This window comes from Neovison vison, chromosome 6 (genome assembly GCF_020171115.1).
Source record: "Neovison vison isolate M4711 chromosome 6, ASM_NN_V1, whole genome shotgun sequence".
Taxonomy (NCBI): Eukaryota; Metazoa; Chordata; class Mammalia; order Carnivora; family Mustelidae; genus Neogale; species Neogale vison.
Genome location: NC_058096.1, coordinates 166,749,261 through 166,776,959, shown reverse-complemented (window position 1 = coordinate 166,776,959; position 27,699 = coordinate 166,749,261). Strand labels below are relative to the sequence as shown.

Genomic DNA, 27,699 nt, shown 5'->3' with positions numbered 1-27,699 from the left:
AGCGCAGGGCGACGTGGCTGGCCGGAAGTTGGCTGTGCGGAACCGCCGCCGGATCGCCGCCGTTCGCTGCACGGTTTTACCCGAGGGCTGTTGCGTTGCGCCCCGCCGGCACTACCATGCTGAAGAAATTCGACAAGAAAGACGAGGAATCGGGTGAGGGGGCGTAGGCTTAGGGGAGGCTAGACCCTAGCGCAGGCTCTCTGTTCCTCCGCCGGGAGCGCTTGTTCCGGGCCGCTGCCTAGACCTAAAGCCGAGACCCAGTGAGGGCCAGGGGTTGTGCCAAGGTCCGCAGCTGGTCAGTGGCAGGCCTCGGAGAGCCCGAGCATGCTCCACTTCCCTCTCTAGTGAGCTCGGACCGCGATTCGCGGGGTGACCTTGAGCGGGTTTTCTCAGCTGTCAAAGGGAGGGGTCCGGCCAGATGCACCGTTGTGACTTTGTCCGTGATACCTCTTGGGATTCGCCGAGGCTGCGCTTCTGCTGGCCAGATTGCGGCATAATCCGTGGAGCCAGTGTTCTGTGGCTGAGAACCCTCTTCCATTCATTTATTCAGTAAACGTCTATTGCGCGTTTATGGGATGCGAGGCACTGTACTGCATTCTGAGACTGCAGTAGAACAAATGAGATACTCGGTGCCTGAGCTGGGAATATTACGTCACAGGCGTAGTGGAGAAGATACGCACCAGCCAGATAATGACACATGTAATTAATTACAAATGTGACATTTACTGTGAAGAAATCCTAGTCACTACGAGATGGTGGTCCTCACACATTGTAGTGCCTTAGTTAATTATAAGTTTCATAAATGAATGCAAGACAAGTCGCTGTGAGAGGCACAGAAGGACTGTTACCAGGGCTGCTGGGTGACTAAGAGGTTTGGGGTAAAAGGGGCTCCCTGCAGGAGAATGGTAAGATCTATATGCAAGGTGTAGAGCTTTGATTGCCGTTCTGTAGTAATTTGAACTTGACTAGGTAGACAATAGTATGGGAGGTTTGCAATTTAGCCTTACAACCTGTACTCAGTCTTCTGTGTTCTGTAGGTGGAGGCTCCAACCCATTCCAGCATCTTGAGAAGAGTGCCGTACTCCAGGAGGCAAGTGTCATTTGCCCTCTTTCATCCTAAGTGTTCATGTCCTACTCAAAATAGTAACACATTCAAAGTAGTGGTTTAAAGAACAGTAAGGGAAGGTCGCCGGGGTGGCTCAGTCGATTAAGCGGCTTCCTTTGGCTCAGGTCATGATCCCAGGGTTGTGGGATGGAGCCCCACATCAGGCTCCCCGCTTGGTGGAGAGCCTGCTTCTCCCTCACCCTCTGCCTGCTGCTCCCCTACTTGTGCTTTCTTTCTAGCTCTCTGTTAAATAAATAAATACAATCTTTAAAACTAAATAAATAATAAAATAAAGAACAGTAAGGGAGAAAACCTGTTCCTGGAAAGACAGGAAAGCTTCATTCCTGCACAGACTTGATGACGTTTGCATTTTTTGTTGTTGTTCTTTGCTTCTAGTTAACAAGTATTTACTACTGAGTATCTGTTAGTAAGTCAGCACATCCCAAACTAATATTTAGGGAATATTTGAGGAGTTGTTAATAGATGAATTAAAGAAAAAGCAAAACAAAACTGTTCGCTTATGAAAATAAGCTTATTCAGGCAAATGTATTTATTTACCCTGAAACTTCTCAGATCTTGAATGTGCTTGAGGGCAGTCAGTGGAAGGCAAATAAACTGGGCTAGAAGGTAATGTTTTCGGTTGCTGTTGCTTCTTAGGCCCGAGTATTTAATGAAACTCCCATCAACCCTCGAAAATGTGCCCACATCCTCACCAAGATCCTTTACCTCATAAACCAGGTAAGAGGATGGAGCTTGGGGGTTGGAAAAATGGTGTTGGGGGTTATTGGGAAGGGTGCTAAATCAGGTAGCTTAGGGTTTTTGACAGCTCCTGTGTGGTTGTCATCAAGCCCTGGGTCTCCTCAGTGTCCAGCTCTGGTGCATTGCCCTTGATGGAGCCTCTGCAGGGTCTGGGGATCTGGCCTGGCCTGATCTGGCAGAAAGAACCTTCTGGCCTCCCTCTCCCAAGCTGACACTTCTTTTTTGCTTAAAACAGGGGGAGCACCTAGGGACCACCGAAGCAACTGAGGCTTTCTTTGCCATGACCAAGCTCTTTCAGTCCAATGATGTAAGTGCCCTCAGTCAGTATTGTCTACCTCTGTGTGGATTGGAGTTTTCCTAACCTTGGTCCTCATGCTGAGCCGGGCGTCACAGGGCTTTTCCTATTTCTTAACCAGCCCACACTCCGTCGGATGTGCTATTTGACCATCAAGGAGATGTCTTGCATCGCTGAGGATGTTATTATCGTCACCAGCAGGTGAGTCTTGGGTCTATGGATGGCTCCTCTGATGGATGCCATTGCCACAGAGGCCGTTTTTTCTCATGTGTGTCAGGCAAAGAGACTTTTGTTTGACATCATGCCAGGTACCCTTTCCTCTTTTGTCTCCCTCATCTATCAGTTACTGCTACCCACCCCATGGCAGCCTCTAGAGTATACAGTTTCCCTTTTAATTCTCTGGCCTTACCTTGGCACACATCCTTCCTTGCCTTGATTTTCTCTCAGTCAGCTGAGCCAGCCTGGAACTTTCACAAAGACTTTAGTGAGTACCAAGAGAGAACACAAGAAAAATAGACATAGAGAGTGCAGGGGGTATACGGACAGGCTCACTTACCAAGTACTGATTTCTGCTTCACAATGAATTATTCAGGGGACAGATGCAACTAAAATATAATCCCTGTCCTTCAGAGCTAGGGCTCAGTTCTCTCATTCTTGCCACACTTTGAGGGTTGGGGGAGATGTCGTAGATTCGTTTAGAAAATATTTACTGAATGTCCACCAGTCCCTATGTGTAGCTCTGGGAATATGGCAGCAAATGAGACCGACATGAGCTCTGCAGCCCCAGAATTGACAGAGAAATAGCCAGGCAGACAGGCATTAAGATATAATAGTTTATCATGGGAAGTGTGATAGACTGTGAGAACAGACCAGAAGGATATCCACCTTGAATCTGGATCAGGAAAGGCCTTCTAGACCTGTCTGAGTAAATCCTGAAGGATAAGGAAGAACAAGCAGGATGGTGCTAGCTTTGGCAGCACGTATACTAAGATTGGAATACAAAGAAGATTAGCATGGCCCCTTCTCAAGGAAGGCGGGCACATTTGTGAAGCGTTCCATAGTTTTCCAAAAGAAAGAAAGTTGCTGCTGAGAACGAATCTCTTCCAAAAATTCTTATTAAAAAGGGAAGGGAGGGAGGGAGGGAGATAAGGGCGCCTGGGTGGTTCAGTCGGTTAGGCACCTGCCTTCAGCTCAGGTCATGAATCCAGTGTCCTGGGAACAAGCCCTGCACTGATCTCCCTGCTACTCAGGGAGCCTGGTTCTTCCTCTCCCTCTGCCCCTCCCCGCCCATGCTGTCTCTCACGCTTGAGGTCTCTCTCCCAAGTAAACAAAATCTTGAAGGAAAAAAAAAAAGAAATCTAGGTAACAGGATAGAGGTGGAGGGGGTCAGGAGTGCTCCAGGCTGAGGGAATAGCATACACAAAGGCCTGGAGAGGAGAGAGTATGGCCTGTTTGGGGACTTCTCTGTTAAGGAGTTTATACTTGATGGTAATGGGCAATAGGAAGATTTGGGAATGTTATAATCCAAGCCAGAGAGTGACCTGGTCAGTTTCAAGTTTTGTTTTGTTTTGTTTTTTTAAAGATTTTATTTATTTATTTGACAGACAGAGATCACAAGTAGGCAGAGAGGCAGAGAGAGAGAGGAGAAAGCAGGCTCCCCGCAGAGCAGAGATCCTGACGCAGGGCTCCATCCCAGGACTCCGGGATCATGACCAGGGCCAAAGGCAGAGGCTTTAACCCACTGAGTGACCCAGGCGCCCCTGTTTTGTTTTATTTTTAAGAGACTTTATTTATTTAAGAGAGAGAGCATGAGAGGGGAAAGGTCAGAGGGAGAAGCAGATTCCCCACTGAGCAGGGAGCCCGATGTGGGACTCGATCCTGGGACTCCAGGGTCATGACTTGAGCCAAAGGCAGTTGCTTAACCAACTGAGCTACCCAGGTGCTCCATCAATTTTGAGTTTTATAAAAATCTCTCTTGTTGCCTTGTGGCTTTTGACCAGGAAGGACTAAGAATACAGTGAGAGTGCTAGTTAGGAGACTCGTATAGTAGTTCAGGCAAACGTGGTGACCAGAGCTGGGGATGAATGGGTGGGGCATGTGCTTAGGAAGGGCCAGCCAATCTTCTGTGTGTAGACGATGCCTTCCCCTCCCACAGCCTGACAAAGGACATGACTGGGAAAGAAGACAACTACCGGGGCCCGGCTGTGCGTGCCCTCTGCCAGATTACTGATGTGAGTCCCCTGTCCCCACCAAGTAGCCTTCCCTGCTTCTTGGCAAGGCTCAGTCATGATCTTCCTTCTCATGCATTAGGTTGTCCTGCACCTCACTGAGCCAGGCTATGTGGGGGTGTGGGCGGGGCACAAGAACACCAGAAACAGGTGTGCCTCCTCCTTGCCCTCTTCCCACCCATCACCTGTGCTTCTGATGGTCACCGAGGATTGATTGGGTCCCCTCCCCCCCTCACTCGTTGTCCCCACAGAGCACCATGCTGCAGGCTATTGAGCGCTACATGAAACAGGCCATTGTGGACAAGGTGCCCAGTGTCTCCAGCTCTGCCCTGGTGTCTTCTCTGGTGTGTAGCTGGGGACCCTGCCGGGCTGGGTGGCAGATTGGGAAACAAAGGAAATACCAGAGTTTCTTTCCAGTAGGAAAAAAAGTGTTTCTGTATCCCCAGATCTGAGAGTCCCACCAACTCTCTTAGTGAGGCATACTAGGGACCTCTTGGGACCTATCCCTTTGGATGACCGAGCGTTGGAATTTGGGTCTGGTGGGAGATCTGCCACTGGGGCAGAGAGTGAGGGTAGGAGCTCTCCTTGTGCACCGTCTCACAGAACCAGCACAACGAGGAGGCTCTGGGCTGTGTCTGAGGGAGGATCCAGAGCTGGACTGAACTGTGAACTGGGGCCAGGAGGTATGACAGCAGAGGGTCCTGCCTGCCTGCTTCTTAAATGTGCTCTGTTCCCATAGCACCTGCTGAAGTGCAGCTTTGATGTGGTCAAGCGCTGGGTGAATGAGGCCCAGGAGGCAGCATCCAGCGACAACATCATGGTCCAGGTGAGGTGTGAGCAGAGCAATGATATTTACAGTTCTTAGGCAGATGGTGTGGCACTAGCTGGTCAGAATGGACACTCACCATGGAGATCCTGGTGGTCCCTAGCAGGAGCGGGCTTTAATCTTTTGTCATTGGACTGGGGGGAGATTTGGGAGTTTGGAGAGAGAATCCAGGGCACCACTTAGGAAGATGGAAGTTAGAGGCTGCTTACCCACTGGGACTGAAATATTCAAGTATTTGATAACCAGCTGAGTGGTGTTTTGGGGTATGGGAGGAAGCAGACTCAGCCCAGGCAGGCAGACAGCCTTTGCCAAGCTGGCTTTGTTAGTGATGCATGTAAATACCTTGGTGGGGCGTTCAACTACTTAACTCTTTTTCAGTGACTTTGGGCCAGGAATTCCTTTTACCTCTGTGAGTCTCAGCTTCCTTGTCTGTAAAATGGGAATGAAAGTTTCTGCCTCACAAAGCTGTGAGGGTAATATGAGACAGCATCTAGAACTCTGACCTGTGGGGTTAGGCATTTGCCTTCTGCTTGGGTCACGATCGCAGGGCCTGGGATCAAGCCTCACATCAGGCTCTCTGCTCAGAAGGGAGTCAGCTTCTCCCTCTGCCCTTGCCCCTGTTGTGCTCCCTCTCCTTCTCTCTCTCTTAAATAAATAAAATCTTAAAAAACAAACCCCCATCTGCTGAATGCATACCTGTAGGTGCTCCCCATGTATTTACCTCTTCTTTCTCCTCATTCCTTGTGCTGCCTCTCCTCTTCAGAGCCAGCTGTGGCCCCTCAAAATACTTACCAGGGTCAGAGAAGATTCTCTCATACAAGACACCCACGGTTGCATGACTTAGCCTTTGAACACCACCCTTGTAAAGAAACAAAGAGCAGGGGGATAGGAAATAACTCTATACACCTTACATCCCCAGAAGGGGAAATCCCTTGACTTTGGGCACTGCAGACCTAGCTTTGCCGGTCTGGCCATGAGTCCTGGGACAAGTCAGTGGGAATACAGATACCTACCTTCAGGGGTGTCGTAAGGTTTAATGCCACAAGGCCTCATGGGAGGTATGCCACATGCTACCCTTACCACATGTGTCCATGCTTGGGGCCTGGCTCCTGCTTTCTCTTATTGAAAAATACTGCACCCCATTCTTTCATCTCTAGCATCTGTTGTCTCCTCCATATCCGTACTCCTGGTGCCTATTGGGACCCTTGCAAAATCAGAGGCAGGAGCTAGACTACAGGTATATGCACGTGGTTTGTTGAGCATTGTGCCAGAGGCTATCTGTACAGAGAACCTGGGGAAATTTTCACAGCCACGCTGAGGTAGCTACTGTGATGCCCACCTTAGAAATGAGAAGGCTGAAGCCCAGAAAAATGAAATGACCTGCCCAGGGCCACACAGCCAGTAGACCTGAGCTTCACACACCTGTGCTCTGCTGTGATCCCCTGTCTCTAGTACCATGCTCTGGGGCTCCTGTACCATGTGCGTAAGAACGACCGCCTGGCTGTCAATAAGATGATCAGCAAGTTCACCCGGCACGGCCTCAAGTCTCCCTTTGCCTACTGCATGATGATCCGGGTGGCCAGCAAGCAGCTGGAGGAGGAGGACGGCAGGTAATGGCTCTTGTCTCCCCTGGCTAGGTGATGCCTGGTTCAGTGCTGGGCCATCCCCGACTTCTTGCCACCCCTATTCTTTTGTAGCCGGGACAGCCCACTGTTTGATTTCATTGAGAGCTGTCTGCGCAACAAGCATGAGATGGTGGTATACGAAGCCGCCTCAGCCATCGTCAATTTGCCAGGCTGCAGCGCCAAAGAGCTGGCCCCGGCCGTGTCAGGTTATAGCCCTCCCTTCGCCCCTCGTGTTAGCACCTGCTGGGAATGAGGCCTTGGGCTGAGGGTTGGGGGAAACAAAACGCCCACTAATAGGCCCTGGCATAGTAAAGATCCTTTTTAAGAAAAGGATCCAGAATCTAGTAAGTATATGTTCAGTGCCAGGCACCCTACCAGGCTCTCTCACATGCATTGTCTGGGGATAGGGTACTTTTAGTTCCATCTCACTATTCATTAAAGAGCCTGGGCTCTGTTACTCTGGCTAGCCATGGCAAGGGGGTCTGGTGGAAGAACCTTAGATTGAGAAAACCAGTACATGCTCTCCAGGGGCCAAGCTGTCGCAGACAAAGGAGAAGACAATTCAGAGGGGTCACAGCCTAGAAGCCGGAGCCCGATAGTTTGGTTTGGAGTCCTGGCTTTCTGACAGCCAAGGCACAGGGAGGGTTGTACTGCCTGACATACAACCACATAGGATAGGAACCAGAGCAGTTGGTGAAGCCAAGATTGAGGTAGTTCTGGTTTCTTTACATGCCCAGGAGAGAGGAGTGCAGTTCCACTTTGCAGGGGTAAAGGGCCCAGATTTCAGGTGTGGGCAGTCCTGAATTTCAGTCCTGGTTCCTGCCATTTCCTGGCAGCTAGTCTCAAGTGTGTTTAGTAGCTTTGCGCCTGTGTGCCTCAGTCTCTGTATCTATTAAACGGGGATGATAGTAAGAGCTGCTTTGTGGGGTGGTGAGAGATCAGCGAGACAAGGCACGGCAACTCCTTAGTATAATGCCTGGCATAGAGGGGCTAAGGAAGTAGCAGCCATCATCACTCACGACACCCACCGGCTCTCATGGGTACATTAAAGCTTCTGTGCTCTCTCCCTTGGTTGTGGTGAGGGTGCCAACAGGGAAGTGAGCCCAGGGTTTGTGTCTGAACCGTCTCCTAGCCCTTGTGTACCTCTGTACCTTCCTCGGGAGGCCTGGGCTTTCCCAGCTGCTGGGCAGTGAGGGCAGCCTGGCATGTGGTGTCTGTCTCCCCACAGTGCTCCAGCTTTTCTGCAGCTCACCTAAAGCCGCTCTCCGGTATGCTGCTGTCCGTACCCTCAATAAGGTAAGGGTTTAGGGGTTGGCAGAATGGGGGTTCTGGCCTTTTGAGAGGGTCAGGGAGGTGGCCTGATCCAGCTGGAGACGTTTCATGGCAAAAGGTGTGTGCTGGTCACAGTTGCTTTCTACCTGATGGTGAGAGGGGCTCCCCCGAAGGACCTCTGGCCAGGCCAGAGCCATTCAGAGGAATAACAGAAGTCCCTTCTTGTCTCTGTCCTCCCAAACAGGTGGCCATGAAGCACCCGTCCGCGGTGACAGCCTGCAATCTGGACCTGGAGAACCTGGTGACAGACTCAAACCGCAGCATCGCCACGCTGGCTATCACCACGCTCCTCAAGACTGGCAGCGAGAGCAGCATCGACCGCCTCATGAAGCAGATCTCATCCTTCATGTCAGAGATCTCAGATGAGTTTAAGGTACCTGGGCGTGCCTGGAACACCCGCTGCCCCCAGGGTGAGGAAGATACTGTGGGCCTGCTCCCCGCGGCCAGGATTGACCCAGGGGCTGGTGAGGCTTGAGGACGCGGCGGAGGGGGTGGCATGTTGCCCTACACAGGGCTCTGCCTTAGGAGACGCGCACAGCCTGCCTCGGGGGCTTTGTCCGTATTGTTCCTTTGGGAGGCTGGTTGGCAGGGCACAGAGTGAGGGCCGAGGTAGCAAATGTCAGCGATTTCTCGTTTTCTGGTATGGGCTGATGACGGTGCTGTTGATCACTTTGGGGAAGGAGGGAGGAGGGAAGGTGCTATTGATCAGTGTGGGGAAGGAGGGAGAGTCAGGTCCTAGGTGAGAGGAGCAAGAAGGTCATGGTGGTGATGGCACACATGCTGAACTTGAGGTGCCAGCGGGTGAAATTCCCTGATGAACATTTGGAAACACTGGCCTTGAGCTCAGACAACAGAGGCTGGGGAGTGAGCGGCATAGAAGAGGTGGGTAAATCCACGGGAGGGGGAAGGACTGCTCAAGCGACTGTGGGCAAAGAGGAGAAGGCCATGGCCAGAGTACCCAGCAAGGAGCCATAACAGCCGATGGATGAGATCATGGGGTTGGAGGTAGGAAGAGAAGCAGGACAGGTGGGATGGAGAGAGGGGCCTGCGGACTTAGCGTGAGGTCTGAGGCAAGCAGCATGTAGGGGACCCAGAGTCTGGATTTGGGGCTGTTGGTACTGGTGTGCATGCCATCCTAGTTAGATGGGCTCAGGGATCACATGCTCCCTGAGGGTAGAGATGGAGTTGCCCTCTCCTTTCCCTCTAGGTCCAGGGCCTGGCTGGGCCTAAAGAAGGAGTCTGTTGGCACTTAGTGAACTAAGTAACTTGACCTTAGGGGGCTTAGCAATCACGAGGGCTGCTGCTCACACATGTCTGTTTGAATCAGGTGGTGGTGGTCCAGGCCATCAGTGCCCTGTGTCAGAAGTATCCTCGCAAACACGCTGTGCTCATGAACTTCCTGTTCACCATGCTACGGGAAGAGGTAAGAACAGGCATTTGGGGCGTGCCGGCTCTCCTCATGCAGGGAGTGACCTGGCGCTAGCTTCATGCTCAATTTGGAGCCAAGGTCCTCTTCTTGGGGGGGTACCAGATCAACCCGTTAACCAGGTGGATTTCCTGATGCCTGCGGCCCTTTCTGCTCCTCTCAGACCACAGTGTAAACATTCACCCATTCCCAGTAATTACAGTAATAACCTGTGACGCATCAGTGGCTTTAAAGAGCAACAGATACCCTGTGGCGATGCTTGTGCCAGACTCAGGGAAACCTGCGTTCTTCACTGGTGTCTAGTACAGAAATTGTCTGGGCCATTCCAGGAGCTTCAGGGTTGGTTTCTTCAGAAACTGATGCTCGTAATGTGACGCTGCGTTCTGTTTTTGCTTCTCATGTGAATTAGTGACTCACGTACACTGCCTTCCTTGGGCGTCTCAACAAAACCAGCTTATTCAGAGGACCAGAAGCAAAGGGTTTTAGGCTAGATTTGGTTCCCAGTTATCTGGTGCCCCTTTGGCCCAGCCCAGAGGGACGCTTGGACTGAGGCAGGTGAGGAGTCCTTGCCTGGGGTATCTTTGGGGCTCCTGAGATATTAGAGAGGAGGAGGGCGCTAATACTTAGGGAGGGAACCCTCAGCTAATGGGTCCAGCACTTTGGAGACATTACAGAGTGTATACAATCTTGTGATCCTCATAACAGGCCTTGTCAACAGACATCATTTTCCCCCTTTAAAAATCAGGGATCTGAGGCTCAGGTGAAGTGACCTGCCTAGGGTCACCTGGCCAGACTCCATGGTTTTCTCCCAGACCTCCTTTCCTCCAAGAAAAATTCATGGTTGCAAATAGCAGTTAAGTGTAATACCTTCACTCTTTAGAGTTCCAACAGTCAGACCCGGAGACCTTGTCTTCTAGAAATGGGCCTGTTGCTCATGCTCCGGGGCATGTCATTCTCTAGTCAGAGCAGCTGCCAGCAAAGCCTCATTGAGGTTGCTCTGAGCTTCTTGCTGCCCCCGTGCTGCTTGGCTGGCTTGTAAAACCGATACTGAAAATAGCATTTGAAGGTTTATGGTGTGCCTACTCACTGAAGTTTAGTGTTATACAAATAGCATCTGACTTACCCTTCACAATAACCTGGCAAGTAAATACACTGATGATGGTCCTTACTACGGAGGTGTCTGAGGTTCGGCAAGGAATGTAACTCACAGCCGTAACACAAACTCATCTGCAAACGGGCCAGGTTAGACCCACAGCCTAGTTGTACTGTGACTGTACAAAGTTTTAAACAATGCAAGTTAGGGGCGCCTGGGTGACTCAGTAGGTCAAGCCTCTGCCTTTGGCTCAGGTCATGATCGCAGGGTCCTGGGATCGAGCCCTACATCAGGCTCTCTGCTCAGCGGAGAGCCTGCTTCCTCCTCTCTCTCTGCCTGCCTTTCTGCCTACTTGTGACCACTCTCTCTCTCTCTGTCAAATAAATAAATAAAAATCTTTAAAAAAAATATTTCAAGTTAGTGGTCATTATTAAAAAAAAAAAGATTTTATTTATTTGAGAGAGAAAGAAAGCATGAAGAGGAGCGTCAGATGGAGAAGCAGACTCCCTGCTGAGCAGGGAGCCTGATGTGGAACTCGACCCTGGGACTCCAGGATTATGACCTGAGCCGAAGGCAGTCGCTTAACCAACTGAGCCACCCAGGTGCCCAGTTAGTGGCCGTTATTTGCAAATCAGGAAAAGAGCCACCAATGCCAGCACAACAGATTTTATAGTTTCTCCTACAAAATTTGGAAGATCTGGCAATGCTGGGTTGAGTGATGATTTCCCTCTTTAGGTGCGACAAGCACTGTGCAGTGCCTCACCCCTCCGAACCACTCCCCTTCCATTGCCAGATTACATGCCTGGCACCTGTGGGCACCTCAGTCGCCATCTCTTTCATTAGAGTCTGTAAGTTGCAGAGCACAGATTTGGTTCTGGGGTCTTCTGGCTCTCTGCTGACCCATTCTGTTTGGGTTTTTTTTGTTTGTTTTTTGTTTCTTGTTTTTCAATTGTGGTAAAATACACATGACATAAAATTTATCATCCTAGACCTCTTAAGTGTCTAGTTCAATATAGTTAAATATATTCACATTGTTGTAGAGCTAATACCCAGAACTTTTCATCTTGTAAAACTGAAATTCTGTGCCTATTAAACAATTACTTTCTATTTCCCTCTGCCTGTTGTCTGTCTCCAGAAACCACCTTTCTCTCTAAGTTTGATACTCTAGATATTTCATGGAAGTGGAATCATGCAGTATTTGTTTTTTTGTGACTGGCTTATTTCACTTGGTAGAAATGTTGCTGAGTTTCACTTAAGAGAATTTCCTTCCCTTTATGGCTGAATAGTCCATGTTATGGATAGACCCCATTTTGTTCATCCATTCATCCGTTGATGGACACTGGTTGCTTCCACCTTTTGCCGATTATGAATAATGAGGTTATGAATGTGGGTGTAAAACTCTTTTCAAGACCCTGCTTTCTATTTGAGTATATACCCAGAAGCAGAAGTGCCAGATCATATGGTAATTCTGTTTTCTAAAATTTTCTGAGGAATCCCTGTACTATTTTCCATAGCATTTGTACCACCCAGTCTGCCTTTTACTTCAAAGTTGGGAAGGAAAGTGAAATCCAAAATGTGTCTATTAAACTATCTACTATTAGATCTGGAAGGACCCCAGTGAGCATTCAGTCCACACCTTATGTTTTACACAAAAAGTAAGATAGAGAGGGGCGCCTGGGTGGCTCAGTGGGTTAACCGCTGCCTTCGGCTCAGGTCATGATCTCAGGGTCCTGGGATCGAGTCCCGCATGGGGCTCTCTGCTCAGCAGGGAGCCTGCTTCCTCCTCTCTCTTTGCTTGCCTCTCTGCCTACTTGTATCTCTCTCTGTCAAATAAATAAATAAAATCTTAAAAAAATAAGATAGAGGCCCTGAGAGCCAGGTCCCTTGCCTCAGGGTCTGTGTTTGGACTGCTGTCCCCGGTCCCAGTTGGGTGCTGGGCCTTACAGCTCATTTCTGGAAAGAGCAGCCTCCTTGCTCAGCTTAGCCCTTCTTGCTGCAGGGTGGCTTTGAGTACAAGCGGGCCATCGTGGACTGCATCATCAGCATCATTGAGGAGAACACGGAGAGCAAGGAGACCGGGCTGTCACACCTGTGCGAATTCATCGAGGACTGCGAGTTCACCGTGCTGGCCACCCGCATCCTGCATCTTCTAGGCCAGGAGGGGCCCAAGACCAACAACCCCTCCAAGTACATCCGCTTCATTTATAATCGCGTGGTCTTGGAGCATGAGGAGGTCCGGGCAGGTGGGTCTGAGCTAGGCCTGAACAGGGGCTCTTAGCTGCTGCTTGAGCAGGTGGCCTGCCAAAGAGCCCCGGCCCACGGGCAGTCCGTGTTCTTGCCTCACAAGCTCAGTGAGTTCTAACATTGTGGGAAGGACCATAGATGCTTGGGTGTCACTCAGTTGGAATGACTCTTTTGCTCTCTGATTTTTGTTACTGACTTAAGGTTTTTAACTTTCTTTTCTTTCTTGCTTGTTTTTTGGGTTTTGTTTAGCTTTTTTTTTTTTTAAAGATTTTATTTATTTATTTGACAGACAGAGATCACAAGTAGGCAGAGAGGCAGGCAGAGAGAGAGGAGGAAGCAGGCTCCCTGCTGAGCAGAGCACCCAATGTGGGACTCGATCCCAGGACCCTGGGATCATGACCTAAGCCGAAGGCAGTGGCTTAACCCACTGAGCCACCCAGGCACCCTGGCTTTTTTTTTTAAGTAGCTTTATTGAGAGAGATATCATTCACATATTGGAAATTCACTCTTTTTTTTTTTTTTCTTTTTCTTTAAGAGAGGGAGCATGGGATGCCTGGGTGGTTTAGTTGGTTAAGTGTCTGCCTTTGGCTCGGGTCGTGATTCCAGAGTCCTGGGATCGAGTCCCACATCAGGCTTCTTGCTCAGCAGGGTGCCTCCTTCTTCCTCTGTCTGCCCCTCCTCTTGCTTGCGCTCTCTTGCTCTCTCTGACAAATAAATAAAATCTTATTAAAAAATTTAAAAAGGTTGGGGGAGCAGAGGGAGAAAGAGAGACTTAAGCAGGCTCCATACCCAGTGCAGAGCCTGATGCAGGCTCCATCTCACAACCCTGAGATCATGATCTGAGTCAAAATTAAGAGATGGATGCTTAACCAACTAAACCACCCAGGCGCCCCAAAATTTACACTCTGAGTGTGAATTGAGTGTACAATTCAATGTGTAACCATCATATTCTTAATTTTATTTTAAATTTTCTTTCCTTTTTTTCTCATGCCCCCACTGGGCAGATTTTTCTTTCTTTTTTTTTTTTTAAAGATTTTATTTATTTATTTAACAGAGAGAGATCACAAGTAGACAGAGAGGCAGGCAGAGAGAGAGAGGGAAGCAGGCTCCCTGTTGAGCAGAGAGCCCGATGTAGGACTCAATCCCAGGACCCTGAGATCATGACCTGAGCCAAAAGCAGCGGCTTAACCCACTGAGCCACCCAGGCACCCTGGGAAGATTTTTCTTATTTCAGCAATTAATATTCATAAATAATAGTTCATTTTTTCATTTATATTAATCCAGAGGCTCATAACTATGAGTTGAGGCCATTTGGATATACAAGCTGAGCAGCCTGTGTATGGCTAGCTTCTGTGGTCTCATCATAGTCAATGCTGAAATTTCTTCTGGAACCTAAAGAAGGGGCTGCCTTCTCCCTGAAGCAGATGAGGTAGTTGAGGCCCAATGGAGGTCCACACAGAGCCACTCATTGCATTCATGGCAGCTTTGGGCCTATACACTAGAGACTGCTTGGCTCTGGGGCTCTTCTGCTCAAAAACCCATTCTAAGCACTGAAAGTGTCCAAGCTATGAGCTGTCAGATACATTGGGTAAATTGTATTTGCTTCATAAATACAGGTGCTGTGAGTGCTCTGGCCAAGTTTGGAGCCCAGAATGAAGAGATGTTACCCAGTATCTTGGTGTTGCTGAAGAGGTGAGTCTGAGCCAGAGTTCCCTGAGGGATGACCATGTTCCCCAGGGGAGAGAAATTATACAACTTTGGGTTGTAGGGAAAAAAAATAGAAAGCACAGAAAAGCGTGAAAAAACAGTATTGTAAAAATTCTGTGACCGCTGTTGAGTTTTTCATTCATTCATTCTTTTTTTTTTTTAAGATTTTATTTACTTATTTGACCGAGAGAGAGATCACAAGTAGGCAGAGAGGCAAGCAGAGAGAGGTGGGGAAGCAGGCTCACTGCTGAGCAGAGAGCCCGATGTGGGGCTCAATCCCAGGACCCTGAGATCATGACCTGAGCTGAAGGCAGAGGCTTAACCCACTGAGCCACTCAGGCACCCCTCTTTTTTTTTTTTAAGTTATTTTCTTTCTTTAAAATAGCTTTACTGACATATATTTTGTAAGCCATAAAGTTCACCAATTTAAGATGTATAATGTGATGGTGTTTGTATATTCCCAGAGCTGTGTAACCATCACCATAATCTAAGTTTAAGACTTCTTTTTTTTTTTTTTAAAGATTTTTTATGTATTTATTTGACAGAGAGAAATCACAAGTAGATGGAGAGGCACGCAGAGAGAGAGAGGGAAGCAGGCTCCCTGTTGAGCAGAGAGCCCGATGTGGGACTCGATCCCAGCACCCTGAGATCATGACCTGAGCCGAAAGCAGCGGCCTAACCCACTGAGCCACCCAGGCGCCCAAGACTTCTTTTTTTTAAGGCAACCCTCTCGGGTCCCCTCCCTCTTCAGGAGCTTTGTATTCTCACTCAATAAACTTAACTTTCACTCAGTAAACTTTGCTGCCCACCAAAAAAAAAATATATATATATATATGTATATACATATATATATATTTTTAAGATCTTATTTATTTGACAGAGAGAGAAAGAGAGAGAGCAAGGGACAGAGCACAAGTGGGGAGGAGAGGGAGAAGCAGGCCCCCTTGCCCAGAAGGGAGCTCCAGGCAGGGTTCGATCCCAGGACCCCAAGATCATGACCTGAGCCAAAGGCAGCCACTTAACCACTGAGCCAGCCAGGTGCCCCAGTTTAAAACATTGTTATCTTTCCTAATAGAAACCCTATGTCCATAGTGCTTACAGAGCAGAGTAAATGTCTGTTGGGCTAGGGCAGTTTTCTCACTGTGGGTATGTGTTCCCAGCATTAAGACTCCTTGGTTCCTGTGGGTTTTTTTGCAATGTATGAGGTCTGATGTTTTCAGCTGTGCGTCCTTGGCTCTTTTGCTGGTTAGCTGGTGAGGGTGGAGATAGAAAGAGAAACTCTATATCCATTACTAGTCACTTTGCCCTCAGTCCTTCCCCAGCATTTCCCCACCTAGCCCTAGACAACCACTAATCTACTTTCTATCTTTACAGATTTGCCCTTTCTGGTTATTTCATAGGAATGCATTCATAATCTACGGCTTTTCATGTGTTCGGCTTTTTCACGATGTTTCTTTCAGGGTTCATCCTTCTGTAACATGTCCCAGTACTTCATTCCTTTTTATGGCCAAAGAATTCATTGTACGGGTAGACCACATTTTAGTTATTCACCAACTGACAGACATTGGGATGTTTCCACTTTTTGGCTCTTGCAAATAATGCTGTTGTGAACATTCATGCCCAAGTTTTTGTGTGACCTGTGTCATCTCTTCTCATGAAGATACGCCCAGGAAGAGAATTGTTGGGTCATATTAAATTCTTTTTTTTGACATGTCACTGGATATAGAAGATTGCCTCCCTCAGTAGGTGGACTTTAGGGAGAGGACCCAGGGAATATGAATATGGCCACCCCTTACGTAGTTAGTTAGAATATCATGGGCTTTTCTGTGCGTTTGATGCCCGGATCTCACATCTGGGGACTGAGCTTTAAGAAATTTGGTTTCTCTGACTAATTTGAGGAAGGCTGAGGAAGCCCTGCAGCATCCCTCCCGCCACCCTTGGGGGCCCCAGTCAGGAGTTCTGTGTGTTCTGGCTGCAGGTGTGTGATGGACGATGACAATGAAGTTAGGGACCGAGCCACCTTCTATCTCAATGTCCTGGAGCAGAAGCAGAAGGCCCTCAATGCAGGCTATATCCTAAATGGTGAGTCTCACTAGCTGTCTTTGACTTGGCCCTGTCCCAGGGCTGTGGCCCTTCTCGCCACTCTGGAGCAGGTGCACACTCCCTGAGGAAGGGAAGTTTGAGGCAAGACACTTGTGGCTAGACTCTCATGGCGACTTCATGGCATCACCGTAACCTCAGAAGACCTAGAATCTTGTGGTTCACACCAGTGTGGGTGGAAACGGCTCGGTGAATTGAAACACTAGTCATTAATAAAAAACCTCTCTTTGCAGAATACTCTGTTCTCCGTAAGTCTCTCTTTTACATACATTTATCCCCATACCAGCTGTGAGAAGGAGCATATAGATGAAAAAGTGGAGGCCCAGAGGGTTAAGTGGTTTTCTCAGTGGTCTAGGATCACACGACCTAGATCCCAGGGCCTCAGTCTTTTGTGGGGGATTCTTGGTGCTCGTTCTCTCTTGTGTTCAGACAGTGTCTCTCTTCTACTGGCTTCTAGGTCTGACTGTTTCCATCCCTGGTCTGGAGAGAGCCCTGCAGCAGTACACTCTAGAACCATCAGAAAAACCTTTTGACCTCAAGTCTGTGCCCCTGGCGACCACACCAATGGCAGAACAGAGAACAGGTACGTAAACCTGTGCTTTTGGAGGCCTTCAGGTCCAGGCCTCTGTTGGAGGGTCTGCATGGGCCATGAAGCCACTAAACCTAGGCAGGATAGGGGGGATTGTACCAAGAGGATGGGATAATCCTTTCTCTGTCTGGCTCCAGGAAACGGAGACACAGGCACATGAACACTCACTGTCTTTCTCACATGTTGTGTACTCTCACACATTCACGCTCTCAGCAGGGTTGGAAGTTATAATCCCTAAGCAACAGCTCTGTGGTCAACACCGCACTGTCCTATTACTGGAGTTGTTGGTCACTGCGTATGTTTGCTTCTGCAGAAAGTACCCCCATCACAGCCACCAAGCAGCCCGAGAAAGTGGCAGCCACCCGGCAAGAGATCTTCCAGGGTGAGTAGCAGTGCTTGGTGGGGCTCTTGAGACCTGGACTTGTTCTCCTCAGCTTTAGGGCAGTTGCTCTCCTCAGGGGTATTAGAAGAGACTCAATCAACAACAGTTCATACTTTTTTAAGATTTTATTTATTCATTTGAGAGAGAGTGAGCATGAGCAGCAGGGAGGAGCAGAAGGAGAGAGAGAAGCAGACTCCCTGCTGAGCAGAGAGCCCAGTGTGGGGCTTGATCCCAGGACGCTGAGCCAAAGGCGGACGCTTAACTGACTGAGCCACTCAGGCGCCCCTCAGCAGCAGTTCTTACTTGAGTGCTCGGCCCTGAGAGTACTTTAGACAGCACATTTGACCCTCAGGTGGAAGTTAGCGGGTCCATTTGGTATTGGAACTGGAAGTTCAGAGAAAGTGAAATAGCTAAGGTTGCACAGCAAGAAAGTAGAGGGGTTGGAATTAAGATTCATATCAGCCTGACTCAGAGCTGCCACTCAGCCTTGGTTCTGAGGGCTCAGGCCCCTAGAGCCAGCTTCAGGCTACTGAATGTCAGATTCATTATAGCTGGGATCCAGAGACCCTAGTGCTTTTTCTTGGTTTCCAGAGGCATTCAGTCCACATTGTCTGGGAATGTTTTGTTTAGGTATTTTTCTATCCCTGTGGTCTTGTATCTTTTTAAGGGCAGAGGCTGTGTGTCTAACTGCCAGACCATATAATCTACTAAATTCTACATATAATCTACTAAATTCCCACCTTCCAGGACTAATACATGCCCCTCTTCCTTCTTGAAGTGTCTCCTATGCTCATCACTTCTACTCCAGCTCTTCTGTTTTCTCTTAACTAGTTCTGTCAGATTCTTCACAGGTTATATATGCTCTGTCATAGCTTTTAGCACAGTGCCTTTCTTCCTCACGGAAAGTTCCCAATAGTTGAATTAAATTAAATCCTCCCCCCATTCCATTCCATTCAAGAATCTTGTCTTCTCTCATCTTTCAGATTCAGCAAAACTAGGATCCAGAGCTAACTGGGATCACTCTTAACACAAAATCACAAAATTTTTCCTTCTGTATTACTTTTTCCCTTACTGTTACCACAGATCGCCACAAACTTAGTGCATTAGCACAACATGTATATATTATCTTACAGTTATGAGGGCTGAAGTCCAAAATGGGTTCCACTGTGTTGGCAGTGCTGAGCTCCCTCTGGAGGCTCTGGAAAAGAATGGTGTCTTTGCTTTTTCTAGTTTCTAGAAAAAGAAACTAGCCTCCTCCATTCCTCTCCTGGTGACCCCTTCCTCCACCTTCACAGCCAGTGTGGCCTCTTCAAATCTGACTCTGAGCCTTCTGCCTCCTTCTCTTGTCATTACATTGGGTCCACCAGATAATCCAGGATAATCTCCCCATCTCAAGATCCAACTTAATCTTATCTCCAAAGTCGCTTTTACCATGTGATAGAATGTACTTGCAGGTTCTGGGAGTTAGCTTATGCACATCTTGGGGCCACCATTCTGCCACATCTTCGAAGGAAGGCTCCTAAGTCTCTTAGAGGGTATCAATTTCACCTTTTTTTTTTTTTTTTTTTAAAGTCTCGGGTTTTTTATTTTTTTTTTTAAGATTTTTTATTTATTTATTTGACAGACCGAGATCACAAGTAGGCAGAGAGGCAGGCAGAGAGAGAAGAGGAAGCAGGCTCCCTGCTGAGCAGAGAGCCCGATGTGGGGCTCGATCCCAGACCCTGGGATCATGACCTGAGCCGAAGGCAGAGGTTTTAACCCACTGAGCCACCCAGGTGCCCTCAATTTCACCTTTAAACAATATTTCAAAGCCTAGCATTTATTGATCACCTGTTCAGTTCTAGGAACTTTGATTGCTTCCTTTATCTTCATAACAATCCTGTGAACGAGATTATTATACCTTTTTTATTGGTGAAGAGTTGGAAACTCAGAGGAATTAACTGATAGCTTCTAGTAGAATCCCGCAGGATAGTTTAGTATCAGGTGTTGAAACTTGGTGTCCAGTGAAATAAAATTCCCATAGAGAAACACTCTGGTGGCTGATGATCGTGATGGCCCAAAAGTGCCTGCTGAAATCAAAGCTGTCTGTTTCTGGGCTTCTTAGTGCCTGGTGTTCATCAGATGCAGTCCTTCGGGTAACAGAAGACTGAAGCAGTCACAAAGAAAAAGCAAAGTAATAATAATAATGCTTACTTTCTGTCTCTACTCTTGAAACATGAATTGAGTACCTACTAAGTTCAGGGCAAAATATCAGATCCCTGGCCTCAGGGTACAATTCCTGTCCGTACAGAGTTCAATTTAACTGGGAAGACAAGTTAAAAATCTTAGAGCAGTAGGGGCACCTGGGTGGCTCAGTGGGTTAAGGCCTCTGCCTTCACTCAGGTCATGACCCCAGGGTCCTGGGATCGAGCCTCACATCGGGCTCTCCGCGCAGCAGGGAGCCTGCTTCCCCACCTCTCTCTCTGCCTGCCTCTCTGCCTACTTGTGATCTCTGTCTGTCAAATAAATAAATAAAATCTTTTTTTTTTCTTTTTTTTTTTAGATTTTATTTGTTTATTTGACAGACAGAGATTACAAGTAGACAGAGAGGCAGGCAGAGAAAGAGAGAGGGAAGCAGGCTCCCTGCTGAGCGGAGAGCCCGATGCGGGACTCGATCCCAGGACCCTGGGATCATGACCTGAGCCGAAGGCAGCGGCTTAACCCACTGAGCCACCCAGGTGCCCTAAATAAATAAAATCTTAAAAAAAAAAATCTCAGAGCAGTGGTCTTCAAATATCAGTGCCTTCAGAATCATCTGAGAAGGGCGCCTGGGTGGCTCAGTGGGTTAAGCCGCTGCCTTCGGCTCAGGTCATGATCTCAGGGTCCTGAGATCGAGTCCCGCATCGGGCTCTCTGCTCAGCAGGGAGCCTGCTTCCCTCTCTGTCTGCCTCTCTGTCTACTTGTGATTTCTCTCTGTCAAATAAATAAATAAAATCTTTAAAAAAAAAAAGAATCATCTGAGAAAATATCTTAGAAATGCAGATTCCTGAGTCCCAAATCCAGAGATTCAGATAGAGCTTATTAAGGACAGGCCAGGAATTTGAGTTTTTTGGACCAGCCCCTACCCCCAGCTAATTCTGACAAGGGTGATCCATGATTGTAGTTTGAGAGATGCTGCCCCTGCTGTAGAATGGAGAAGAGGGCAGTAGGCATAGCCATCATAGGCAGACATCGTGTGCAGACTGCTGCCAGAGGTCTCCTTCACCTGGATGGGCCAGGGTGGGGGCCTGTGGGCCAGAGGACCCAGCCCAGTGCTGGAACCTGGCTTTGGGGTATAAGGATAGGCCTTACTAGATGCCCACAGACCACTTGAAGTAAGGTTTTCTGCAAGTCTGAATCTGAAACTTCTCCTTACTTGCCATTTATCTTAACTAACAAATGTATAGTTTGTTCTTTTGCCTGATTCTGTGGCCAGGACATCATTTGTCTCATCTTGAGATTTTTCCTTTTAAGAATCTTTGCTGAGCTTCTAAAGTTGTAGGAGTCTCCAAGAGGATTAGGCCTAGGCCATTGGGGTCTCCCAGTCAGTTTCCTGGGGCTGAGGTCTTTTGTGAGACATAGGGGAAGAGAGTATTCATGGCAGGTGGTACAACTTGAGGAAAGTTAGCAAAAGGAGAAAATGCATTGGTGTATTTGGGAAATAGCGAGTACCCTGTCATTGTATATGCATATCTGTCCATCTCAGTAGGGTGAAAGACCTGGAAAATTGGCCATGAGCATTTATTAGAAACCATCACAGGTTGGTCTGGGAATTGAAAGGCTGAGTGAACTTGTGGCCTGTGACTTTCAGAGCAGTTGGCGGCAGTGCCAGAGTTTCACGGGCTGGGGCCCCTCTTCAAGTCATCTCCTGAGCCTGTGGCCCTCACTGAATCAGAGACTGAGTATGTCATCCGCTGCACCAAACACACCTTCACTGACCACATGGTGTTCCAGGTGAGCAGGGAGGGCTGAGGCCTTGCTGGGACATTAGGCTAGATAGTGGTCCCAAGTGTGACGGGTCCTATAAGGTCCCACATGGAGTTTGTCAGGAGCTTAACATGATGATAGGTCCTGTCACCAGCTTTTATGTGTCTTGTAGCCTTGACGCAGGACCTCTCGGTCCTGTGTGTCAGCACGGAGACAGGGAGACTGTGCAAGGGTACTGGGATAGGAATTGGGGTGAGCCCTCTGGGCTCTTCCTCTCCAGCAACGCTTGGACCTAGAGCTGCGTCTAAGCAATCCCTCTCCTCCCTGCTTCAGTTTGACTGCACAAACACACTCAACGACCAGACTTTGGAGAATGTCACAGTGCAGATGGAGCCCACTGAAGCCTACGAGGTGCTCTGTTACGTGCCTGCCCGAAGCCTACCCTACAACCAGCCTGGGACCTGCTACACATTGGTCGCACTGCCCAAGGAGGACCCTACAGCTGGTGAGCACCTCTCCAGAAACCACCCTGGCCTTGTGGGAGCCCTTGGGATCCAGATGGGGTGGGCTGGTTGTACACCAGACATTTGTCTTCTATGAGAGCTTCAACTCCTTGATTTCACTCTTTGAAGAAGAAGAAAGGCCAAGTCCTGGGAACTTGTCATGTATCATCCCTTTTCACCTTCATAGAAGACCTAAGGGGATGAGTACTGCTGCTCTCCCTATCCCTAGATGAAAAGATTGAGATTCAGGATAGATGAGTCACCTAAGTTCATGTGTCTGGGAAGAGGCAGGACCCAGATCTCTCTGGTCCTCAACTAGCAGTGCTTTCATTTCACCATGAGAGTACAAAGGCGCAAAGCCTGAAACACCCCAACTCCACTCCTTCCAAGGTACCCACCAGCGTCTTTTTCCAGGCCTCGGACAGTTGACATTTGTGGCACAGGCTTAGCCATCCTGTGGCACCTCTCCTTTTCCTCAGGGGGGCTCCTGAGACCCATGACTTGACTCTTTTTCCCTTCCATGAGGTGATATCTTCTGTCCAGATTTGTGGGGTTGGATGGCTACTTGTGAGGTTGCTACTACTGATAATAACAGAGGCCTGGGAAACTGGCCATGGCCACCTGCCCTACGGAGGAGCTGTCCGCTGCAGTGACTAGGGACCTGACCACCCAGCCTCTCTTCCCTGCAGTGGCCTGCACATTCAGCTGCATGATGAAGTTCACTGTCAAGGACTGTGACCCCACCACTGGGGAGACCGATGATGAAGGCTATGAAGATGAATATGTGGTAAGAAGCTGGTGTCAAGAGATTCATTTTTGTGTCCAAGGCTGTACAGCAACCCCCTCCAGGAGCTAACAACTAGACTTGAAGCTTTTTCTTGCTATTTTTGGCTTTTTGAAAGAAAGTTTTTTTTAAAACTTAAAAAGAATACATGCTTTAAAAAAAAGAAAACTTGGAAAATACATTCTTGGGTATGAGCAAACAGGAAAACATTACTCCTAGTCCTTAGGAGTTATGTGGAGGAGTGGGGAGGAGTTGTGTAATTGAGGTCATTCTGGACATTTTGTATCTTGCTGTTTCCACTTAAAACTGTAATGTATTTTCCCATGTGTTTACAAATACTTCATACATAAAGTTTTTCATGACTTGAAAAATACTCTGATATATAGAGATAACACACTTGACCTTTATTCCCTTAATGTTGGGCATTTGGGCTTCCAAATTTCACTGTAAAAGCTGCATTAAGTATCCCTTTGGGTCCAAATTTTTATCTACATTTCAGATTATTTCCTTAGATTCCTGGAAGTAAAAAAATTGGGTCAAAGGATAAGCACGATTTTAAGACTGACTCGTGTTGTCAAATTGCTTTCTAGAGAAGTTGGATTGGTTTGCATCTGTTGAGTTGTCCTTTCATGCACTCAGATGACTTCTAATTCCAGTTTTCTGAGCTTGGATGGAGCTAAGTGCAGGATCCCTCTGGGGTTTGACCGTGGGGCAGTGGCTCAGTGCCCTCTGAGGGCAGACTGTTATACTCAGACTGGGGATGCAGATTGTTCAAACTCCTTATAAGTAAAGGAAAAGTTACCGTGGAATACAACTGATATTCACCATTGTCACACTGGAGCCGTTGTTGAGGGAACCTCCATGAGCCAGCAGTGACCTTAAGATCAGGAATTGCCCTAGGAGCAAGTGAGCTTTTTGGGACAGCTGGCCCTGAGGCATTGCTTCTGCTGTGGGTGCTGAGTCCTACTTAGGCACACCTTAAACGTTCCCAAGAGTAGGGGCTCAGTGAAGGTCAGGTGCGTGAGTAAAGTGGGAATGTTAATGTGCTGTCAGTCCAAGGTGGGGTGTAATACTGTATGTCATGTTCAGGGAGGACACAGCTGTGATGGAGGTGGGGTCTAGAATATGTCAGGCTCAGAGAACACAGCTGAGGCAGAAGGTGGGATCTACTGAGTCAGGAGTGATAGAGCCATAGGAGGCAGACCTTCTGGATCCTTGAGACACTGACTCTAGGAAGGCTTCAGAAGGGATGTGATCCCTAAGCTGACATCCTCAGGTGAGTACTTGGGTCAGGGCATTTCTATTGAAAGGACACCACTTAGCTGGGAGCACTTGAAGGACAGATATCCAGTTTATTGTATGTCCCCAGAGCCGAGCACGGTGCTCAGTGCCTAGTCAGCACCTGCCAGATACATGGCAGAAAGGGATGAGCAGTGAGTTCAAAGCAGAGGTGTGCAGAGCAGGAACTCATTCCCCTGGATGTGTGTGCCTGACTTCCACCTCCATCTCCCCAGCTGGAAGATCTGGAAGTCACTGTCGCTGATCACATCCAGAAAGTCATGAAGCTGAACTTTGAAGCAGCGTGGGATGAGGTAGGGGATGAGTTCGAGAAGGAGGAAACATTCACCTTGTCTACCATCAAGACACTTGAAGGTAGGGGCGCCTGGGTGGCTCAGTGGGTTAAGCCGCTGCCTGCGGCTCAGGTCATGATCTCAGGGTCCTGGGATCGAGTCTTGCATCGGGCTCTCAGCTCAGCAGGGAGCCTGCTTCCTCCTCTCTCTCTCTGCCTGCCTCTCTGTCTACTTGTGATTTCTCTCTGTCAAATAAATAATAAAATCTTTAAAAAAAAAAATCTGTTAAAAAAAAAAGACACTTGAAGGTAAAAATCGTTGGCTACTGTTGAAATGTATCCTTCCCTTTCACCCCTGCTAGCCTTTGCCCCCCAGAGATCCTGGGCCCTGTCAAGAGCACATCTGAAGGATGCCATTTTATGAAAAGTCCTTCAGAGTACCTGGCTGGCTCGGTGGAAGAGCGTGCAACTCTTGATCTCAGGGTCAAGAGTTTGAGCCCCATGTTGGGTGTAGAGATTACAAAATAAATAAATAAGCCAAAAAGTCCCCTTAGAGCAGCCTTAGGGGATGGGGGCATGGTACAAAGGGAAAACGAGATGTGGCTTAATGATGCTACGATTTCTTCCTACAGAGGCTGTGGGCAATATCGTGAAATTCCTGGGAATGCACCCTTGTGAGAGGTCAGACAAAGTGCCAGATAACAAGAACACCCATACGTTGCTCCTGGCTGGTAAGCAGCATTTCTAGGTGGGAAGGGCCTGTGTAGCTCACAGCCTGGATGCCACAGCATCCTGGGTTGAGGGCTCCCACTGGGAACACAGGGATTCAAAGTCACAGCACTGAAAATTCACAAAGTAAAAAAAAAAAAAACAGCAGTGACATATCCTCCGACCCTTGCTGCCTGTCATCTAGTTCCGTTCTGACAGGCGATCGGCACTGCTATTACAGACAATATATCAGTATATCCTTCCAGTAATCTTATGGATATGAATGCTAACATGTACACATTTCCCTATTTTAACTCAAATGTTTATGTGCAAATGGTGTATACAGTGTTCTGCACTTTGCGCTTCACTTGACAGATCTTTCCAATGCCTGGCTGGCTCAGTCGGTAGAGCGTGCGACTTTGATCTCAGGGTCATGAGTTTGAGCCCCACGTTGGGGGTGGAAATTACATTAAAAATAAATGGAAGAACACATAGAGTTTCCTCTTCTTCTTTAATTGTGGTAAAATCTACAAAATATAAAATTTATCCTTTTGAGCTCAGGTACACAGCTCAGTGACAGTAAGTATGTCTATGTTACTGTGCAGTTATCAACACTGTCCTTCTCCAGGATTTTTTTTTTATCATCCCAAAGTGAATCCTCCTTTTTTGTAGCTTCCTTGTATTCCATTCTATGGGTGTACCATATTTTATAGAATCAGCCTGTATTGATCAATGTTTAGGTTGTCCCAGGCTTTTGCTTTTACAAAAATGCTACAGTGAATAATCACATACATACACATATATACACATACTTTATTTTGGATGTATGCCCTGAGGATATCTATAGGATAAATTAACCAAGGCATTACCAAGTCAAAGTGCATTTCTCATTTTGATAAATTGCTTTGCTCATTTTGATAAAAATTTCCAGTTGCCTTCCATAGGAACTGTATTCCTTTCCTTTCACACTGTGGACAACATAGTATATTTTCAGTGTAATACAGTAATCAGTAATATACACAGTATATTATCAAATCCTTATCAAATGATCTTTGCCAGTCTGGGTGGAGTTTTTCTTTTACATTTCTTGTGTATTGAATGAAGTTAAGCATCTTCCCACATATGTGTGTCATTTATATTTTTCGGCAAATTATTTCTATAACCTTTCTCTAATTTTCTACGGGGTTGGTTGGTCTTTTCTAATAATAGGAATGGGACTTTAAGACGTCAACATGGAAATTTTCAAACTTACACAAAAATCAAATAGTACAATGAACCTTCATGAGCTCATTCTCCAGCTTCAACAACTAACCGCATCTATACCACCCCACCACTCACTCTAGTCCCCTCCCCAGGTTATTTTAAAGAAAATTCCAGATCCAGCATTTTGTATGTAAATGTCTCTGTATGTTTCTCTAAGAGATAATAGCAGCAATACAGTTGTCACACCTAAAATTGAACAAAAGGAAATGGGAGATTTTTTTTTTTTCCTGAGTGTTTATAAACAGGGTTGGGAGGCAGCTCTGCTTCAGTACCCTGCTCACAGCTGACAGACCCCAAGCGGATGTTTCTGGCCATGCTGAAACAGTCCCCTGGGTCTCGCAGACACCTGCGATGCGGTTTTGTCATGGAGGGGCTGTCCCTACATCTGCGCTCTTAGATTTAGCCAAAGGCATGAGAGCCTCCGCGATGCCAGATAGAAGCTTTGTGTGTTCATTAATTCATTTGCACCTGGCAAAGCTTAAAAAAAAACAAAAATGGTTAGTATATTATCTTCTCTACTCTGTAGTTGAGGATACTGTGGCTCAGAAAGGTAAAGTGACTTGTACAAGATCTTACTTAGGGATTTCAGCCCAGCTCCCCTGTTTCCAGGTCTAGTCCCATTTCACTATACCGCAGCTGCCTTGATCAGTTGCTGCAAATGCCACCCTCAGCCTACACTCTGCAGCTTACTTCTTCCTTACACACCTCTATTTCTGTCTTCCCTCTAGGTGTGTTCCGGGGAGGTCATGACATCTTGGTGCGCTCCCGACTGCTGCTTTTGGACACAGTAACAATGCAGGTGACAGCCAGAAGTTCAGAGGAGCTGCCGGTAGACATCATCTTGGCTTCTGTGGGCTAAGAGGCCAGGCTGCATGAGCCCTACTCCTACCCTTTTCTCCCCAACACTACGCAGAAGTCATGCCTTCATCCTGAATCCAGTGGAAATCCCAAGGCTCTGTATCAAAAACAATTAGAAATCACTGGGGAAAAAAAAATTTTTTTTTTTTTTTAATTTAACCCCTGCCCCAGGACTGCCAGGGGGTAACGTTTTTTTCTTTTTTTAAATAGGGGATGATTTTAGCTTGTCCTAGAACCTGCTGCCGGGCCTGTCAGGGTAGGGACGTTACAAATGAATAAAATGCTCGCACTTCCTCCTGAGTTTATCCCCAGAAAACCATCTTATCCATATAAATAAAGCAGCATGTATTTATTGAA

General features: G+C 47.7%; 1 protein-coding gene and 1 non-coding gene across 2 annotated transcripts; both read left to right on the top strand.

Annotated features, from left to right (window-relative positions):
• On the top strand, window positions 1-27,699 carry COPG1 (COPI coat complex subunit gamma 1). The gene is made up of 24 exons (XM_044252892.1): window positions 1-153; window positions 1,038-1,090; window positions 1,763-1,843; window positions 2,100-2,171; window positions 2,281-2,360; window positions 4,315-4,390; window positions 4,639-4,731; window positions 5,127-5,213; window positions 6,666-6,823; window positions 6,911-7,044; window positions 8,067-8,134; window positions 8,355-8,543; window positions 9,498-9,593; window positions 12,689-12,932; window positions 14,550-14,625; window positions 16,619-16,722; window positions 17,198-17,323; window positions 17,643-17,711; window positions 21,541-21,683; window positions 21,990-22,161; window positions 22,849-22,946; window positions 24,458-24,596; window positions 25,146-25,244; window positions 27,213-27,699. The coding sequence occupies exons 1-24, from the start codon at window positions 117-119 to the stop codon at window positions 27,341-27,343; spliced, it is 2,625 nt and encodes an 874-aa protein (XP_044108827.1). The 5' UTR covers window positions 1-116; the 3' UTR covers window positions 27,344-27,699.
• Window positions 3,121-3,224, top strand: LOC122911006. Its single transcript, XR_006385350.1, has one exon. It is a non-coding gene; the product is annotated as a U6 spliceosomal RNA (small nuclear RNA).